The following is a 21,030-nucleotide window of genomic DNA, read 5'->3' on the forward strand; positions in this document are numbered from 1 at the left end:
AGTTTGAAGTGTCTTTATTAATATAAAAGAGATGGTAATGAAGCATACGCGTTCCCTGAAGGAAGCATAAAATAAATGAAAAAAAAAAAAAAAGACAAATTAGTTTAATCTGTACTTCTCAAATGAACAAATACAAGAAGTACCAAATTTAAAGGTAAGACTGAAATTAAATTGCTTATTGACCGCCAACTGTTGAGAACATACTTTTTCTTAGAAAAAAACAAAGAAAGTAAAAATTTGAAAAAAAAAATATTCATACAGATCTTTCCTCCTCTGTGGTTGTGATTCTGAATTCAAGCCCATCACCAAGTGCCTGAAATGTGTCCGAGCACTCCCGGGGCTCTCTCCTGACCCAGGAGGCAGCGCAAACAGCAGGGTCCCTTCCCGAGGGTCAGCTGCAGGACGGGTGGGCCAGAGTAACACCCCCCTCCTGAAGTCCCTGCTCGTGCTCCCAGCGATGCAAGTCACACCAGTACTTCCCCAGTTGGGAGGTACATGACTGGACCTTCAGCTACTGATTCACTTCCCTCCAGTGAACTGGCCTTGCTGCTCCAGATGTTGAACCACTAAACCATATGGATCCAGCTGTTGGATTTCAAGGCCCATCTTTAAACAGAAACATCCCAAAAGGGACGTTCAGCCCCTCAGCACCCCGGGGACGCTGCGTCTCCACAGCTCGGCCTTGGCCATCGCAGCAGGAAAGCGAAGCCGCTGCATTGCTCACGCTAAGATAAAAAGAGAGAAAGACCAAGTTCATACAAACATTTCCTTTCTCAGCTCTCGAGACTTTATTTTTCCAGTTTAACTTACGACGAGCCTTCCAAGCACAGCGCAAGCCCAGAACGCTCGGTAAATGTTTATTTCAGATCCATTTTCCAATAATCTGGACGTGGTTCGTAGCTGGGGCATATGCTTTGATCCTCCCGCTTGGAGTCACATAAAAAGTCAACTCAGTTCTTTTTGGTTTTGCCTTGAAATTCACGGGTATTCCCCGTCACTGCCACTGACACCTGCCCAGCGGGTGTGGAGAAGGGGAGATGGTTGATCTGTCACGTCTGTCAGGACTTTATGCCCCTTCCTAGGAGACGTGGAGCAGTAGAAAACTGGTTGCACAGGTCTGTGCTTTGTCCTCAGCTTCTTTACATCACGACTGATGTTTTGGGCAGGACAGAATAGGAAAAAATACCACGGTCCAAAGCTCTCAGTGACTAAAAGGCATCGACTGAAGGCAAAAGCTGTTAGAATTACAAAGGTGCTTGGCAGTAGATGTGAAAGGAGCAAGCTCCTTCGAGATTCTCAAATTAATAACCTACCTCATTAATTAGGGCTGCTCGCAGATTTATTTCAAGGAGGGAGTGGTGCAACCTCCCCTCCCCACCCTGACGGTCTGTGGTCTCCAGTTAACGACTCGCGGCACTTTCCGGATCCCAAAACTCTTGACGCCTAACCAGCGCCGTCTGGAAAGTTCGGGTGGGTCACGGCACCACCTCCGAGCCCCCCCTGTGCTCGGGGCGTGGGGGGGTTTTGGGGTGTTATTTTCCGTGCCGCCCCAGAACGAAGCCATTTTACTCAGCACCTGCACCACCCGCCAGCTTTTGGGGGCCACGGATCCCAGCGGGCGGGCCCACCGGGCCCACCAGCCCCCGGCAGGAACCCCCCCCCCGCCTCCGCTGGGGCTCAGCCCGGGCCCCGCCGCCGCCGCCGCCGCCGCGCCCACGCGTGGGGGCCGGAGCCACCGCGTGGGGCGGGGCCTAAGCGGGGAGGGTGGGCGTGGCCGTGGGCGTGGCCTTACCGGCCCGAAGCGCCCCGCCCGCCGCGGGGCGCGCGGCTGGTTGGGAGCGGGAGCGCGAGCCCAGCGGAGCCGGGCCGCTCTCATTGGCGCGCGGCGGAGCGCGAGGGGGTGGGTGGGGTGGGGCGGGGGGAGGGGAGGGGGGGGGGGGTGGTGAAGCGGGGCAGCCGCGTGCCGCCTGCCGCGCTGCGCGGGGCGATCGGTGCGGCGGGGGCGCGCGGCCCGCGGCGGGCGGGCGGGCGGGCGGGCGGGCAGGCGAGCGAGGAGGCGGCGGCGGCGGCAGCGGCGGCGGGAAGGCAGCGGGGCCGGGAAGATGAACCGGAGTTTCAACAAATCTCAGACTCTGCGGTATCTGGAGTGCAGCGCGGTGGAAGTGAAGAGTAAGGTGAGGAGAGCGCGGCGCGGCCTCGACCGGGTGCGTCCCGGCCCGCTCCGCTCCCGGTGGCTCTCCCGAAAATGAATGGAGTCGCCCCCCCCACCCCCCCTTCCCCGCCCCGTAACCCCTCGCACGGTGCTGCCGGAGCCGCGTCCCAGCAGCAGCCCGGAGAGCGGTGACGGGCTGGCGGTAGTTCGCGAAGAGGCGGGATCACCGCTCCGGGCGCAGCTCCCGGCCTCGCCCCCCGGGCGAGCCGCCCCTGCCCGGCGTGAGGCGGCGGCGGCGGCGCGACCCTTCCCCGCCCGCCCCCGGGGCGGCGGTGGTGGGGCCGGGCGGGCGGGCGCCGGGGGCCCCGCGCCCGCCGCTCCCGCTCGATCTTTTGTTTCGCCGCGGGGACTTCGGCGCTAACTTTGCGGGGCAGCTCGGGAAAGCTCTGGTCGCCTCGGCTGCCCGGGAGGGCTGGGGCTGAGGCTCGGGCCGGGGGCGGCGGTGGGCGGGTGGGAGCGCGGAGGCGGTGCTGGGGCAGCCCCCGGGGTGCTGGTGTAACCCTCGGGGTACTCCTGCCGCACCCCCCCCCCCCCCCCCCCCCGCCTCCGCAGCCGCGGGAGCACAGCACCAGGGTGCTTCGGCCATCGCCCCGGCTTGGTGGGTTGGGTGCCCCGGCGCGGTTCGACCGGAGGAGCGGGAGGGAGAAGGGCCGGGTCCCCCCCGTCACCGGTGCTGCCAGCGCCGAAATCCGGCTGTAGAACCGAGCTGGAGAAGCTGGAGCAAGGCCTGCGGGAAGCTTCACCCTCCTGCGGCGGCTTTACCGGGTGTTCCCCGGGGGTGCCAGCACCCGCCATAAGCCACCCAGCTCCTGCACGCTGGTGGTGTCGGGGGGGAAGGCGATCTGCAGGGCTGTGGTGTGCAGAAACAGCCGTCTGCTGGAGCTCGGCTTCTCAAGGGCATGATACCAGTTGGCTCTGGCTGTGCTTGGTCTTGCTGGGGTCTCTTCAAGAGGCTCTGGTCGCTCTTGTTTGGAACCAGCACGTCAAAATTTTGCCTGCCACCTCTATGAGCGAAAATAAGTAACAATTAAGGAAACCCAAGAAATTTCCCTGGAAGCACGTGTTTTGTGTACACAACAGAAAAGGTGTAGGCAATGCTCAAGTTGGAAGGAGTAACATTAGCATGTCCTGGAGCTGTGCGCAGCCCTGGTCACCTGCTGAAATGGTAGTGGAGGTGATGATGTCTTTGGGACTTCGTGCTTGGTGCTCCCTGTTTTTCCCCCTTGCTGTGGTTAATTGCATTCAGATCAAACAGCCTCGAGCCACACATAGACCTGAGGGTGGTGGGGTGGCTTCAGTGGGAGGACTACCTTATGTCTAAGGGAATCTCCGGTCATTTCTAAATGCGGCACCTGAAATGTAGGTTGAGGCACTTGTTTCCTAACCTCCTATTGCCACTTGAAGGGGCTCAGCTGGCCTGGAAAGCTCCGTCCTGCTTCCATTGCTGGAAAGTTTTGGTTCAGTTTGTACTGGTTCCAAAGTGTAACCCACCCACAGCATTCATGTGGCCCCGAAATGCTCCAGATCCTGTTTTCTACTTACTGAGTTATACCCCATGCACTGTATGAGCTTCAAACTAAAACCTTGACCACAGATAAGAATTGTTTTAAGTTCATCCCCTCTTCTGCTTCAACATTGCCGTGGCTTGAGTTTGTTCTATTAACAATTAAAAAGCAACCTTCTAATGAACACCTCGTAGCCTCCTTTACAGCCGCAGGAATCCTGCAAGTGAATTGTACGTTGTTGTATAGACACAGAGTGATTTAGGGAGGCTGGAAACGTGTGAATGTCGACGGATTTCTGGAGAGAAGGAAAATAAACTTGTATGGGTGGGAGGCATTTACCAGAGGCCTTCTGTAGCTTAGGGTTGTCATTGCTGGTGGCCCAGACGTGACTTTAGAGATCTGTACTGCATTGGAGGGAAACTTCAAATAGAGGCTAAATTCAAAATATTGTGCTGAGGGCCTACGCCCGGCGATGACCCATTAACGTGCAGCGTGGGTCCGTGGAGGCTGTGCTGGTGGGGTTACACTGTTGGCATGACTTGTGCCCAATACCATCTGGGCTGTTTATGTAGCAGGTTGTTGGCAAACGGAGGTCGGTACTGACGTTGCGAGGTGGTTTTCTTTGGTCTGTAAAGCTTGTAGGTTCCCTTGCACGGAGTTACTCTTCAACGGGTCAAAGCAGAGCCAGCGAAAAGCTCTAGCCAGTGGTACCTGGCGAGGTGCTGTAGAAAGACCTCGTACCTCTTGTTAAAACGTGGTGATCTTCTCGGGTCAGTTATGATGCCGTCTGCCTTGTCCCTGTGGATCACTGTGTTGTCCTGCTGCGAGCACTGAGAAATAAGGATTGGTGTTTTGTTGGGATTTTTTTGTGTAGTGTTTTTTTTTTTTTATTGGGTGGACTATCTAAGGCTGGGGAAACAAAAGGATTCAATAATGCTGCTTTTGGTAGCCGTCTGTAGTCAGCCTTTTAAACATTTACTTGCCTGTGTTTTGTAAGTACGAGGCCTGCCCGGGCTTGCCTGAGAACTCGAAAGTTGAGTCTGAGAACTCCTGATTTTGCAGCTATCGCCTGCGAGCGCAGGCTGCCAGGTGAGCGGAGGTGGGTGCAGCTCAGCCTCTGCGCCGGGGCATGCTGCTGGCCGGGGATCAAGGGATTCTCAGGTGGCTTTTCAAAGGCTGGGGAAGTGGCCGGCTGTGGGCAGGTGGAATCCCTTTTAGTGGAGGAGCTGGGTGTGAGAGAGCACCGCTTTTACACAGCGGCGTGAAATAGCTTTTCTCCTTCTCTGAAGATCGAGCTGGATGTGAAGGAGCTCTGGAAAAAAATAGCTGTAGGGAGTCAGATGGGTGGTAGTCTGCAGACGCTGGGTTTTTTGATATCCCTGCCTCCGTTATGATAACCAGGTGGTTCCTTCCTGAAGGATAAACCACCATCCAGCTGGTGCATTGCATTAGTCACGATTCAGAAATGGCTCCTGTGAAAACTGACCAAGATTTTCCTGGATTTCCTGAGTTTCTTTCCTTTTTTCCGAAAGAAAGTTCTTGAAAGTTGGTTTGTGCCCTTGATCACTGGAAGGGGGAAGAGTTTGTCAGATCCTTAGTACCGTACTGGGTAAGACACTTCTCTGGCAATCCCCAAGTATCCTTAAGGTTCCTGATGTGTGTCAGAGGATTATTTTAAAAAAATATAAGGGGAGGAGGGGGGAGGAGAAGGGCGGGAGCATCTTGGTGGCTGAACTCAGTCCAGTTTTTCAGCATCCTTCTTGTACTGGAGGGCCAAAACCTGCAGGCAGTATTCCTCTTTCCTTGTCCAGTAGACGTGTGAGCTTTGTGGACAATCAGATTTCGGCTGGTCTAAACCAGCCCGTACCATCCCTGGACCATCACCCCACCGGGAACGTGGCCCAGCAGCGCGCTCCAGCTCCCGACGCTCGTGGCCGTGGATGGTTTAATGCCTTGTGACTACCCGGTGGGAACGTTTTCAGTGGTGTGTTCTCTGGGTACGTGTCTTTGCAGCAGGATGAGCTTTGTGGTGCTGTGGAATACCTTTTGGTGTACGGCAGGTCAGGTTTCCTCTGGGCGGCTGTAAGGTGCTGCTGAAGCCCCTCGGATCACGGGGGGAAACGGAGCATCAGCCGTCTGCGTGCACGGCTGTTTTCAGATGTGGCAGTGATGGGAACTGCCATAGTCTGCTTTAAGAAGTCCTCTTCCTTCGGGCTCAGTGCTTCCTCCCTTCCTCTGTCTCTTCCCCTGAGAGCTGGCCTTATAATCAAAACACTTAAAAGCTTATTGCTAGATAGGAAAGCGGAAGGATAAAGAGAGACCTGCTTAGAAATTGGCACATGTCGTAGGAAAATGTTAATTGAATTGTAATTACACCTTATCCCTCTTCTCCCGCCTTTCACAACAGCGTACATAAGAAGCTCAGTTCTTATCTAGGTGTTGTCTCTGTAGCTCAGGATTAATGTTTCAGCCCTTTCAGGCAGGATCTGAAAACACATTATCTTGCTGGCTTAAAACAACTGCGTATTCTCACGTGTCTGGTACTCACTGGCTTCTTTCCCTGTCGGGTGACAAGTGAAGTATCTGTCCCCTCTGAAGAAGTTTCCTCTAATCTCTGAAAAGGGTTTCCAGATGACCCTTCCTCTCTCTCCCCTCCCTTTTACCAAGAGCTCCAGTGCATGCGATGTGGGGGGCTTTTTTTGTTTGTTTTGTTAAGAATCCTGCCTGTTAACAATCTGGCCACGAGATCCCAAACCTATTTTTCATTTTCTCTCCTTAGCTTTACAGACAGGTTGCAGGCCTCTCTCCCCGTGAGTGTAAGTCTACGGAAGAGCAAATACTTTTAAAATAGGAATTCCTACATTAATGGTGATACTTCTCTTTAATTATGGCTCCGTGTAGCCAATCTTCTCTTTGCTCTGAGTAAAAGATTTTTTTTTTCCTTGAATTGCATATACAGCTTTTCAAATAGGAGGGTAGCTGTCAGCCCAACTGTGTATTTATTTTTTTTTTCCAGTCGCTTGGATATTCTGGAATGGTAGAGGTATAAGATTGCCTCAGGCATTTAAATGGTAGCCCTGTGAATCGTTTGTGAAAGTGTGGGGTTTTGCACTTTGAAACCAACAGCTTTATCTTTTTGGCTTAAAAGCAGCAGAAAAGTCTTTCTCTACTACTACTATATTATTTCCTGTAAGCTGTATGTGTGAGTAAGAATTCATTTTCGTGTTTTCAGAAGTGGGTTAATGCAGTTGTGGTTCCTTGAAAAACAGTCCTTTGGAAAAAAAAAAAAAAAGCCCTTTTTGTTGCTGAACAATAGGAACTTTTGATGATGGCTGAGGATTATAAAAACGCAACTACCTGACTCAAGTGCTGACTGTGACATTTCTGCCTTATTAATGGTGTCATGTTTTCTTGCATTACAAACTGATTTACAAATTAACAATAATGTGACTAACATCCTACTGCTATAAACAAACCCATTAAGATAACTATATCCAGTTAACTATAACCATATTTTTTTTCTCTTCCCCCATCGTGTTTTGACTTTGTTCCAGTAAGTGTTGGTGTTCAGATGGATGCTGCAAATGGATAATGAATTTTCAATCCTATTTTGATGTATCCAGAGTATAGAGGTGATGCTTTTCTGGACTTTGAAGCCAGGGAGCACGTTTGGGATCAGCTATGCTCTGATAGTCGCTAGCAGATAAAATGATGTGTTTTGGTCTTGGGCAAGTGTAGCAGCTGGTGCTTCAGCCAGTCTGCCCCAACTGCTAGATGGACGTGATATCAAAACAACTTGTGAGTGGTTTGTCCTGCTCATGTGTCGTCCCCTCTTCTGAAGAGTGTACCTGTGCTTGTTATGTTAAGATAGCTGCTTTAAACCTTTCACATCCTTTATTCCCCACCCCTCCCAAGACCCCTTAGCAGTATTGCATGTCCACAGGACTGTTCAGCTGTTACAGTGTGTGTACACACATGGTGTATGTGAAAGGTATAAAGTATAACATCGAGCGCTGTTATAACTGTAGCAATAGCAGTAAGAGCAAACTTGCTTTTACCAGTCCCCTGTAAAGAGATTTTGAAGGTCTGGTTCTTCTCCGTCTGATGTTAACTAAGTGAGAGAGGTCTACAAATTGTGTTTTCCAGCCTTTTGTACTTTGATGTCACTCTAACCCGAAGCCTTACAGGCCTTCTGAAGTTTTAAGAAATGTTTTTCATGTGTAGCACACTGCAAAATTGATCAAAAAGCGTCACTCTCTTTAAACCTACAGGATGTTAAAACAGACTTTAAGTCTGCTTTGAGTTTTTAAGCAGTACTTTAGATTCTTCCAAGTTAAGGTCATACTTGTCATACCTAGAATAAAACTGAAATAAGTGCAGTGAAAAGCCCTGTAACCAGCTGATTTAACTGCTGGTTTTGAGCTTCAAAACATATTTGATTATATGCAAACCAAATGTGGCGCGGGCTCAGAAAACCGCAGTGCTTCCCCCTCTCAAATGAAGACAGTATGCCACAGCAACTTGAGATGGTCTGGATTCTTGCAAAAGTCAAGAGAAAGAGACTGTAAACGTTAATCTTTCGAGAAATCTTGCCTCTATTCCTTTCCCTCCCAGTTTGCTGAGCTTCTGACAGCAGGTATTGTATTTGTTCTGATGTGCTAAACAGCATCTACTAAACTCCTGGCTCCTCTGTTATTACAAATCTTTGTTTTACATGCTAGGATGACTTTCTGAAGTGGTCATACCTAGTACACTTAATTCTGTCCTTAAATGTTTAGGTGATCGGAGAGAAAGTGACCGCAGCTTAACAAGTTACCGTGCAGGAGTTGGTCCTGTGCACGCTTGCTGCCCTTCACGGACGAGAGGCCAACCTTTTCAGCTGGAAAGGTGTTGCACAGACAAGTCATTTTGTGACAGTTCTGTTCAGGTGACAGCTGCAGTAAGCACCAGCACAGTGTAACTGTCGTCTTCGACCTGTGCTGTGTCACTACGTGAGGAGCTAGTGCCTGTAGGAGATACAGGGAAGGCTGGGACACGTGCTCTGAGCTACCTGGCTTCGCGGAGCATGGGATGGAGGATGTGCTCTGGTGCTTGGGTTAGAGTCTCAGATTCTGTGTAACACACAAGTCAAAATCTAGTTATGGAAAGATGGTAGTTCCTCTGACAATGTTCCCAAGGTTAGCAATCTGTTACAGGCTTGGGTGCTGGCTCTGCTAACTGGATGGTTATCAGCATCCCTCCAATGCGTTGACCAGAAGGCTAGGGCTGCTACCTCTGTTTCAGCACCTCCCATGCCCTCCTATTCTTGATCCTGCCTCCAGGTTCTCACCTTTGCTTTTGTAATCATTTTTAGCCTGGGAATTTCTGATCTGCTTAAAACTTCAGCCAGCCAGTCTGTCTTGCATGAGTAGTCTTCTGAATTTTAGTCTCGCCACACCGAAACAGTCCTAAAGGACACTGAACAATGGACCTTTAATTTGCCGAGGTGCTCTTTAAAGTTGAAAAGTTGTTTACAGCCGAGTCGGAAAGGAATGTCTCCTGTGTGAGGTTAAAATACCTGTGGAGGCTCCGTCTGGCTCTGGCAGGCTGCAGGAGTAGCCACCTCCAAGGAGTTCTTCAGGGGTGCAATTAATAGTGCTTTCCTCAGTAGTCCCTTATCATTTCCTTTGTAAGAGACTTTGCACGCACTTAATCTGAGCTTTTGGTAACCAAGAAACCCTCTTCCAAGGATGGATTGTTTGCCCCTAATTATCTTTACAACACAGGCCAGAAGTTAAAGATGAATTGTGCCTTTGGAGACCTTCTCTCCCTCTTAAGTGAAGGCAAACTCTCCCAGTCCAGAGGTGGCCCCGTTCCCATTGGAAATTCCTGAAGTTAGTTGAGGCAGAAGCATCTGGGGCAGGGTGTGGTGCACCAGCCCCAGGGCCACCCGGCTTGGGGCCATCCCTCCTGCTTCCAGCCGGCACAGCTGCTCCCAGTTCCCGGTCAGGTCTGGCTAGGTGTGTGTTTGTGTGCATCAAATTACTTCTCTGCAGCTGCTGTTGGCCCTGAGCTCACGGGGAAACCTCTGGCGGAAACGAAAAGGGTCTTAAATTTAAGTTTGCAACCAGCCACAGCCCTTACTGGTGACAGGTGTCTTGTAACCGTGCCGATATCTCTTAGGAAATGTTCAGAAAGTGGTTTGCTCTTGGTAGAGAGTGCAGGGCTGCCTTTCTGCAGGAAGCTAGGCTCACGGGTTTGTCCGCCGTTGGCCGTGTTCGCCAGACCTCCTGATGCAGTGGTGCTTTGTCCCTTTGGGTGGCAAGGTGCCAAACGTTCCTTTCCCCTTCACGCTGATGGTGACATGCCACGGATGTGTGCATCCTGTGTTGTACTTGTGCTAAAGCTGCGTGGGTGCTTGGTGTTCTCTTGAAAATACCCGACCAGCTTGGGTGACATCCTTTGCAAACAGACTTTGGTTTGTTCCCAGAGATGGAAGGGATTGAAAGGGTTGAAAGGGGGAGGGGGGAATAAAAAAGAGGAGGTTTGCTTTTTGGAAAGGTAGACCAAAAAGAGGAGGTTTGCTTTTGGGAAAGGTAGACCAGCCACTTAAGGCAAAGATTTATTTTAAAGGCTTTGCTGCGAATGACTGTTTCTTGAAGAACAGCAGCACTGTGGGTTTAAATATCAAGAGCTGAGGCAGTGAGGAAGGCTGGCCCTGCGTGCTGCTTGGAGGCAGTGCTGGCTGAGAGAGATACTGGAGCAGTGGTGGCAAAGAAAGGGATGATGAGTTCAGAAGAACAGGCTGGGAAAATCGCTTTTGTGGATAGCCATTTTCACACACTACCACCGACTAAGAAATAGTTGAGTGGTAGTGAGGCAAGATAGTGTTTAGGAAAGCTAGGGAAAAGTGTAGGGCAGCACTCAAGGCAAAGTCCGGCTGTGCACATGAGTCACTGAATGATGTCCATGGATAAGATACTGGGCAGAAAAGATCTGGATAATTAACACATAGATAGTAGACAACTGCCTGGATGAAGGGTGGTACTGGAGTTACAGGTGCTGGGGAAGGGAGTGTAATGGGCTTGTGCCCGGTGATCTTGAAAGGAGGTAGGTGAAGCAGGGGGAAGGGTAAGCTTAACTTTCAGTTGCCCTTGAGCTGGCAGCTGAGCATCTGTGAAGAGATCCAGTAAGAGATTGCATGGGAGGTGTATCTCATGAACAAGAGTTGATCTGAGTGGTGGGGACAGAGGAAGAAGCTGAATGTGTCTTCTGAGTAGATGGAAAACAGTGGTGTCATGGACTGAGCCTCACAGGCTGCTGGAGAGGGTTGAGGGGGGTCGAAAAGCAGAGACATGAAGCGTTGTGTCCAAGAACATGCAAAAGAAGGGGAACCACTGGGTTTCTCTGAAAGGAGAAACTATTCTAAGAATTGAAGTACTGTCTTCAATCATGGCTGTATATTTGTGGGGGAGTGAAAGGGGAGGATACAAAGGGGAAGGACAGGAGTATGGCATGATGCCAATCAGGAGATGGTAGTGAAATTGGGTCTGTGGTGGTGTGTCTGTGAAGGACAAACAGATGGCTGTCTTGATCTTGTGATTGTCTCTTGGAAGAAAGAGCAAGAGGGGGACCAAGCAGAACATGAAATCCCACACTTCCCTCCAGCCTGATCGTCGGGATGGAGCAGAGCTGCTTTGGGGCAGGTGGTTGAAGGGGAGAAGAGAGAGCTTCTGCTTGGTTGGTGGCATCTTACCACTACTGACAGCACTATGAGGCGGGGAGCAGAGCAAGAGAGTGTTGGGTGAGCTGGGGAAGACATGGCTGGGGGAGAAAGAGGGAACAGAAACACTGACATGAATGTGACAACAGAGCTCTGAAGTCCCAGATGAGGTCTGCCAGCACAAAACCAATTTAAATTCAGTCTTTTCTCCTCCTCCTTGCCCTCTGCTCCTTCTCACTGATAAAGCAGCCCTCGTCAAGTCTTCCCCATTTTGAAAATCTCACCGGTAAGCAGAAATTTCAGCCTGTGCAAAGACGAGAGTTTCTTTTTCCTGATTTTTACTTCATGGGAGAAGTAGGTGGCTAATGTCGTTCATGTTTATTGCTCAATGTTGCTCTTTGTTTTCTTATTACAATAGCCTGCATTCAAAGCCAGCAATAAACTAAAGGGATGGCACCTCATAAACATAGGGCTTCGTTTTTGACCCTGTAAAGTTTTTGAAACTTAAAATTTAAAGAAAAAAAGGTTGGTCTCTCTTACTTGCAAATAACTCTTCCGTTTCATTTCTCAAAATAACAGCCCTCCAAGTAAACAAACCTCAAAATCCTGCTCCTTCCTCTCCTCTGACCTCTTGTCCCCCCTAGCCAGAAAAAAAAAAAGAGGCAGTTGATTGCTTTTGGTCAGCCTGCATGAGTTTTGATCATCTAGCTGTGACTCTTTTCTTCTTTAACACAGCTTTTATCAGAACATGTTGCTTTTGCTTTTTCGCTAATTTTTCTTGGCATCTGTTTTTGCTCAGGGCTCCTGCTTGATGTATAGTATTTTGTTGAGTGCTTTTTGTCATCCAGCTGCAGACAGCAAGTATAGTGGCTGGCTGATACTTTGGAGGATCTTGGAACAGAGCTTATTCTTTGTGAAACAAAACCTACCGGTCTTTCGAGGCTTTTTTTCGGTCATAATTAGCTCTGTCAGAGTAAATTCTTTTAAGTTCCCTTGGACCCTCCTGTCCTCTGAGTTCTGTAATAGTAGATGCAGTATTTGCATTAGATAAATAGGTCTGGATCATTTACTTCATTACGGAAAACTAATCTGCTTGTTAAAACTGTTTATCAAACAGTGTAATACAGTATTGTTCTGTCAGAGACTCTGCTGGCAGACCCTGGTCCTTATGCCCCTTTCTGTGGACGGATACACTAAAGATGAACTTTGTTTGTAGCTTAGAAAGGCAGATAGTCATCTTGGCTATCTGTGCAAAGCCCTCAGAATTTGTAGTTTCTGGAGGATACGTGGTGGATGTTATCTTGAAATCCTGGCTGAATACAATGCAGAGCACCCGCTCTCCAAGCTGTGCGGTACTGCAGAACCTATTATTACTGCGATACTCCCTATCAGCCTCATTAGGGACGATGAATGAACGGGCACTGCTGAAGCATTTTTTTCCCCCTCTTCTGAAAAGACCCGCTGACAATGGCTGCTGCCTGTGTATATGCACAGGGTGAATTAGTGACCTAAACTACTACTACAGTAACACCAACCTTTAAACGAAAAAAAACCATCATCCTCATTATCTACTTAAATCTCTTTCGAAGAGACTCTTCCCTCCTCCCCTCTACAGAGTCACCTTCTAGCTCCCTTGCCTTAGAGGCCTGTGTCACGCAAAAAGCACAAGCAACGTTGCTTGTGTTTGTTTATCCTCGTCCTGTTCCTGGGCGAAGGGAATTGTCTCTTGGGCTTTCCTTAGGCTGAACGTGGGAATGAGTTGACTGTACAGCGTTCGCATCCGACCTCTGCGGTTGCGTCCCCGTGAGTGAACTGTTAACCCACGTGTCACGCTGGAGTGTTCCCCATGTGTCGATATGATCCCGTTTAGCGTGGCTGGGGGGCCTGGCCCTGCCACCAGCTGTCTTCCTCTCATGTGGCAGCTTCGGCTGAACTTTGGGTCATACCGAGCTGTAAATAACCATCCTTGCTTCTTCCCTCCCTCCTTTCCCACGTCGCCATCCTGCTGACTGCGGTGCCCAGCACGGGAGCTGGCCCATGCCTTGCTGCCTGTGCTGGGCAGAGCGGGACCGATGGCCTCCTCGGAGACCACGTGGGACGGGTGTCCCCGTGCGTGTGTAGGACGGGTGTTGTCCTGGTGGGGTGAGACTGCACAGCATCCGCTTCCTTGCAAGTACCAAGCGTGCTAATGGTCCTGAGCAAGTTGTCTGTCCAGTAAACAAGTGGTTACTGGGATGGGCATCTGGATACCTTGGCCTGGTGCTTTTTCAGCTAAAGGAATCCTGTGTTCCTCTTTGGGTGTGTGGAGCGGGAGGTGCAGCTCTAAATAAAGCCTACAGAGATCTTGTTCCTGCCCCTTTAGTTTGCCATGCAGATGTCAAACTTGTCACTTGAAGTTGATTGCTTCTTGTTTGAATCTAGGAAAAAAGAAAACTTTAAGATACTTTTCAAATAAAAAGACTTAAGCTTTTTTTTTTTTTTTTTTTTTTCGGTTTGAAATGTGTCCACAGAATAAAGCTGCCACTTGGATTTTTCTGGTGGGGAGCAGGGGGTGGAGGACAAAGGAGGGCTGTTTTTCCTCCATTGGAACCAGCTGTGGTTTGTTCGGCTTTTGTGCATTTGGATGGGCACTCTGAATTGAAATCCAAACTGGAACTAGCAGTTAATATTACAAACAAGCAGCATCATTTGACTAAACAAGCTTTCAGATGATCACAACTAGGCTTTGATGCTGAAGAGTGGGATTTTCATAACTGCGGAAGTAATTTGAGAACACGCTTGCACCCAAAGCCAGTAGGGTTGGTTGGTGGGTTTGTTTTTTGCTTGAAGATAATTATGGTGATGATTCATACTTTTGTTAGTCTCAGCAAAAGACTGGCTTGCATGTATAGTTGATTTAACATCTGAGAACCTCTAAGCAAGTAATTCTCCGTTTTGAGGAAGAATTTACATGCAGAAAAATCTCTCTTTTTTGTTTTTTGGTTTTTGGGTTTTTTTCCTTTGTTAGTTTTTTGTCTGTTTTTTTGCTCTGGTATTGACTGTGCGAACAAGAACTTCCATGAGATCCTAGTCACAGCTTGCTTTGTTCTTGGATTTGTGGATGTAGTTCCATGCTTTCAAGAGTGAGTTAGCATGGTTTTAGAGGCTCAGTTGATGAACAGTAGTTTAAAAGTGCCATACACTCTGAGTTATGAAATTAAATGTACCAGAAAGATGATTTAAGCTACTTAGTGACTGCTTGTTATCACTCTCTTAATTTCCTTGATTAGAGAATCTATTTTCTTCCCCTCCTGTTCTTAATAGCATATTTGGTTTCTAATATCAGAAATAAGGTCCATTGAAATATTTTCCTCAGTCACTTTGACATAAATAGTGGATTTATAAGATTTTTCGATTTTCTTGTGCCAGATCATCCCTCTCCACCCTCCTTCTTTCTTTTTTTTTTTTTTTTTTTTTTTTTTTGAGAAAACAGCCACTTACTGGTCTGTCAAGCTTCAAAAATAAAAACCAGTTGGGGGACAGAAAAATTAAACCCATGAAAAGTAACTTAGAGTAAGAATTTTCCTCCTCCTGTATGGATTACCAGGAAATTCAGGGGGCATGTAGAGTCAGTGTGTTTCCTAATAACAAGCTGTGCGCTCGCATACCACACTTCTTTAAAGGTCTTGCGGTTGGGATCCCGGTGGTATTGATGGGAAACGTGCAAAGAATTTTTGTCAGGTTGTTTGAATAGCTGAGTAACTTCTTTTGAAAGCAGTAGAGTGAGCATTTTGGAGAAGAATGATTCTGTGGATGCCCAAGGTGATGATAATGAATGATGGACCTTCAAAGTTAAATCCTACAAATGCAATTATCCTCTAGAGAATTTGATGAAAGCTTGATATTTAAAAAATACACTTTCTTTTAGGGTAGTGCACTTGAGCACATCTATTGTCAAGCAAGGTGATGTCTTGGTAACCATGGTTCTGTTCCAATGTGAGGACCTAAAAGGCCGTTTGTAGACTTGAAAACGCTGATATGTGTCTATATTCATCATAGAAAGAGGGGTGATGTACATCATGTTCAAATGCCAAGCTAGAGCATGGGGCTGTGGTGACATTTGATAGCAGACTCTCTGTTTTCTCTTGCAGTTTGGGGCAGAGTTCAGAAGGTTCTCCCTGGATCGCTACAAGCCGGGAAAGTTTGAAGATTTCTACAAGCTGATTCTTCACATCCATCACATAGCCAACCTGGAGGTGATGATTGGATATGCTGATGTGCATGGAGACCTTCTCCCTATTAATAACGATGACAACTTCTTCAAGGCTGTTTCAAGTGCTCATCCGCTGCTCAGGGTTTTTATACAAAGGCAAGGTAAGACGCGATTTCGTTTCAGTGCCTCAAAGTGTGCTGGGGCAAGGTGTGAAGAGTGGGTTTGTGGCCCCCATTTAAAGGCTGAAGTGATGTAAGAGGGAACCAGGAGCCCTCTCACTCTTCCTCCCAGGCACTTCATCACAACTTGCAGGAATGGCATGACTTGAGGACAGGCAGAGGGACTGCACTGCTGCCTGTAAGGTGTTTGAAGGATAACGTGCTGAGAATAACCATGAGGCCCTTCTTTTCCAAGAGGACCGTAACTTGTGCTGCTGGGACTGTGTCGTCACTTCAGCATGCCAACTGCACCACTCCACTTGTTTGAGGGAGCTGTGAGGAAGGAGGGATCCCAGTACTACTGCTTCACATCTAAAAATCTTATCTATCCATCTTGATAGTCAGTGGCATACCCAAATGACTCATGCCTCTCTAGTGTGTGAATGCACACAGATGCGTAGTTATGAAAAAAAGAAAGGTTCTGTCACAAATGAGGTCTTGTTTGACTATGTTGGCCTGGCAGACAGACAAGTGATGATTCTCTGCTCTGTCCTAAGGAGTGTGGGATCTTCCCGTTTTGAATCGTCAAGCAAACCTTGGGTAGAATTGCCAAAATGTCAAGGTGACATCAGGTTTAAGTGGCTGTGTGTTGTTCTTGTCTTGTCTGGTCTCCTTAAAGACCGTGTTTGGCAGCTGCTTCAGATGAGGATTGTTTTTTATAGCAAGGTGTCTTCCCCACAGAGCTCCGTGAATCCCAGGGGAACCTAACACTTTGTTAACAATACCTCCGCCATTTCTTCGGTCATGTAGTGATTTATAGCACAGGGCTTTTGGAATTAAAATCTTAGCAGTCAGAAATGAGACTTGATCTGAGACTTCGAGCAGTCGTGTAGCTTTTTTGGCCTGGACTCTTTGGTGTGTGGGTTGTTATACTGGTAAAGGATTGCAGGAGGCTCCAGCCTGCTCGTTGGTATGAGCTGGTACAGCATGTGATTCGATTCAGTGTGGTCAGAAACATCCAGGGCTGCCTGGCCCTGCCCATTCAGAGCAGGTTGTCTGCCACCTTCTTTGAGATGTGAATAAGTGCTCAAGGAGGCAATGGAGAAGAGGGTCTAGAGCAGTTGGTGTTGTCTGTCAGATGAGTGGAAATGTCTGTCGGAGAGGACTTGGGTTGCTAGCTCTCCCTTCTCGTGCAGAAAATGCAAAGGTGGATGACAAGTCCTGTTGAGTCTCCTTCCTGCAATGCCTGTTAGGGCTTGTGAGTGTTCGTGGTGGGTCAGGTCATGAGAAATTGCTTGCTTGACTTTGTCCTGCCTGCCTGAGTTCGAGTTTATTCATGCCTCTGGATCAGTCCTGTTCAACATGCAGCTGTCCTTGCTCCACTTGGGCAGACTGCTGAAGCCACTGACTGTCCCTAACTCTGCGTGGCGAGGGGACTTGCCACCACAATGCTGATCGCAGGAGTAGATGAATAAGAGAACTGTTGACTACACGTGGAAAAAATGCTTTCTACTCCTCTTCAGTAGAAGTATGCTAGTTGTGGAGGCTTATAAATTGTAACCTTAATGTGTAAGTGCAGTATTTCCTTCTTAAAAAGCTTTTCTTTTACTTGTTGCTCAGTGGAAAGAATCATGCTGACAAGTAAGAAAGCTCAGGTAAGAGGGAAGACAGGCCCATGACTCCTCACGTGTGGCAAAGCCTGAAAGCCTTCCCAACACACATTCTCCTGAGCTCCCTCTATAAAGCTGAAGGTAACAATAAATTCTGGCTTGTCCCATTGGTTAATGGCACCTTTAATAAGGGACTCCTGAGGTTACTGTTTGAGATTCATGCTGGTGGATGCCCCAAACAATCATGTCCGTTTCCTTTTTGGAGAAGAAGCCTTTAGAAATTGTTCCCTTTAACAGTAATAGGAGTTACTGAAATCTTGTTTGTCTCCCCCATTGTTTTCCTGCTGTTTTCAGGCTGGGGTGAGGGAACAATGCTGGTCCTTCTGTTGGAGACCTGCACTAGAGAACAAGGGGACTAGCTCCAAGAAATCATTGTGCCATCCAGGGGAATGGGGTTTGCCTGCAGTGCTTCAGCTCACACCCTAAACTGACTTCAGAGGCAGGAAATGAAGCTGACAGGGATGCTGGTAAAATACAAGGCCAGTCCTCGTCTGTGACTTTGGAGGAGACTGCAGGGCATGGTCTGTAGCCTGTTGGATCAGGGATCACTGCCTTTCAGTGGGCAAAGTCCTGGGAGGTGGCTGCTGAAAGTTGTTCTCACAGTGCTGTAGAGTAGGGAGGGCTTGTGAGAACTGGGCAGAAGTATGCAGGCATGGAAGGACTGAATAGTTGAAGTTCAGGTCTTTTTCTGGCAGAGCAAACTGTTTTATCAACTGCATGATTAGTCATCTTATCTGTTTTCCCAGTCTATAGTTGGGTTATCCTTTCTCTTGTCAAGTGAATTATACAGTCACGTTAAAACAGCTTAACTATTTGTTCCCAGAGTAGCAAAATAGGTAACTTTGCGCAATAATCAAGCAGCAATTTGCTAGTTTGATTGTTTGCCTATTTGTTTTTCATCTGAGCTTAGTCTTGCACTTTGTGCGTTCAAAAGTGCTTCTCTCGCTTGTCCCCAGAGGCAAGCCACATGTGTGCTGTGTGGGCTCTTAGATGCCAGGCTGGTGTCTGGGTATGGGATGGCTGTTTTAGTCCTCTTCCTCCTCTTCGTTAAAGTCTCCTGAGCCCCAGATTTTTCACGATCACAGTAGCTGTTCCCTCCCCAGACAGGGGATGTCGGTGCTTGTTAGCCAGCCTTTTTACTAAGGAGCTGATTTGCCGTTCCCAGGGTGCTTGCAACAAGTACTGTTTATATTTTTGAGAGTCTTGAAGGCTCTGGGACATTTGCAGGTTACGTTCGAGTAAACTCAGCTATGGCAAGTTTTTATAGCTCACAGTGATCCATCTGCTGAAAGTATGTGGTGCTCTTTTCCTCTTCTTTTTTCTTCTCCATTATCAAATTACAGTGCAGACAAAAATCCTAATTGGAGAACCAGGATACAGAAAGAAAAGGCAGTTTTCCTTTGACTTGCTTTCTTAGGCTGCAAGTATGGGTCGTGTCCTGTGTTGTAAACTGATGTGGCTCTTTTGGCTTCATTAGCGCAGTAGTGATTTATCTCAGCTGATGCTTTGAGCCCAGGAATTTATTCACTTGGCTGTAACCGATATCAGGCGTATCCAGAACTCTCTGTGGAAGGTGCCTGCTGCTGGGAAAGGGTCGGATGTCCCGAAGACCTTAGAACAATGCAAGGAATTATGGATGTGTTTGACTTGCTCCATAATAACTGAACTCTTGTACTCTAGCCAAGACCTGCATGAAGGAAGAGCTTATCTGATGATGCAGTTGGTCGTCATTTTTTCAAGACTCCGTTTGTTCTGTGTCTGATTTAAACTACAGCACTTGAGACAGCCTCTTGAATACTGCGAAAATATTTACATGTAAGCTATGAATTCAAGCAGAAACAAAGAACAGAAGAACTGAAAGGAGTCAGTATTATACACTGTGAATGCATCACGTTTTTCCTTGTATAATTAAATGGAATGAAATTATTATCAAATCTTGTTTTAACGCCTGTTTCCCAGAGGCAGAGTACGTGTTCAAACCAGGCTGTATTGGAGGCTCTTAAACAGAATGGAATAAATAGCAGAATTATAATGACTTCTTCATTGTAAACACGCCTGAAATGACTCCTTGAACTTTGCAAGCGGGTTATAAGGATGTAAGTGGAGGTCTACCAGGTAACAGAGACTGCAAGATTTCCCCTCTTTTGCTTGGGTTACCTATTATGGCATGTTCAGCCTTGGAAGTTCAGACTCTCGGGAAAGTGTTGCAAAACGAACATGCTGATCACCCTGTAAGTACTTTGTGTGGCACTTTTTTTTCCAAGGAAAAGAGGTAGATCCAGGACCAAGATGCTGAAGCACAGCAAGCACAGAGAGTGGAATGATACTTGGCTCTAATTCTGAGCACTCTGCTGTAAATCCAGACTAATGATTCTCATTCTGGGAGAAGCAATGGAAGCTGCTGATGACCAGACTTTCACTCCCTAAACACTCTTCAGGGTTTGCAGCGTCTGCAGGGGCTGTAGCAGGAAAATCTGTAGCTCGAGTAGCAAAGGAGGTGACAGAGGTGGTGAGCAGCCTGTGAGGCCTCATCTTGATCTCAGACTGAGGTCAAATGAACTCTTCTTCGCGAGGCCTTTTTGTTTTGTCCCCATCGCAACTGGAGGGGTGTCCTGATGGTGGTTTGAGGTTTTTGGACCTCTGCTTGCTTCGCCTGAGTTTCAGCAAGTGGCCTTGTTCCTATAAATCCGTAGTGTTGATGAAAATGTATTCCAAAGCAGAACAAGTCTCAAGGAAAACTTGAAGGAGTTGGGGTTTGGAGAAATAACAACCTTACTTAAATATTCAGGCGGTCTTGACAAGACATAGTATCAGTAGGGACTGTGGTAGTGTATATGGCTGTTGCACGAGTACAGCTGCTATTCCTGTGAATCAGCAGGTGTGTTGCTATTGCTCTTGAGCAACTTCCATAAAAATAACAGTAAATTAATGAATGTGGGGGTACTTTGTCAAGCCTAAAGCAGATTCTAGGTCAAATTCACCATCTTTCCATCAATAAAATTAATTTTAAAGCTTTCTAAAGGCTTGAATGGTTAAATGGTAAGTTCCTACAAGTAGGAGACAGGTGAAGTGCTGGAGTGTCAGATGCTGGATCTGTATTTCAGCATATCTTTGTCAGATATCACACTTGCAGGAATGTCAAAGGCAAAACCACTGAAGAAGCTGAAGAGCATTCTAACAGCAAATAACCCTGGAACACTCTCTACAGCTAACTGGAGCAGGGCCTTACCTAATCGTTTAGTAAATGCCTCAAATGTACTGCAGCTGTTAATTGAGGTGGCCTGAAGCTGGAGAAGGCCGATGTCTACTGATCCCTGTGTTGTCTTGCATTTTGCGGTCTGGAAAACTGATAGTGTGTAAAAAGCCATTAAGGACCCTCTTCAGAAACTTGCTATAAGTGTTTCTTTTGTAGTTGTATTTTAATAGTCCATTACTGTAACTGTAAACCAGTACTGAACAGCAGTCGATGCTTTTCTCCTTGAGTGGTTAGAGCTGTTCCCTGCCGTCAGTTCTCACTTAAAGCTTGTTCCAAAACCAACAGGGAAAAATGTGCATTTACCTGGTTGGGTTTTGGATTTAGCTGGTTTTAAT

At 47.8% G+C, this 21,030-nt stretch overlaps 1 protein-coding gene across 1 annotated transcript in view; it reads left to right on the forward strand.

Annotated features, from left to right (window-relative positions):
• Positions 1-2,102: 2,102 nt before the first annotated feature.
• PARD6G (par-6 family cell polarity regulator gamma) overlaps positions 2,103-21,030 on the forward strand; it is a 66,113-nt gene continuing 47,185 nt past the window's right edge. Inside the window, exons 1-2 of the mRNA XM_086469359.1 lie at positions 2,103-2,174; positions 15,550-15,772. Of these exons, the coding sequence (XP_086325485.1) occupies positions 2,103-2,174; positions 15,550-15,772 (295 nt within the window). The remainder of the gene's footprint in view (positions 2,175-15,549; positions 15,773-21,030) is intronic.

This window comes from Leptosomus discolor, chromosome 8, assembly GCF_034619465.1.
Source record: "Leptosomus discolor isolate bLepDis1 chromosome 8, bLepDis1.hap2, whole genome shotgun sequence".
In the NCBI taxonomy this organism is placed as follows: Eukaryota; Metazoa; Chordata; class Aves; order Leptosomiformes; family Leptosomidae; genus Leptosomus; species Leptosomus discolor.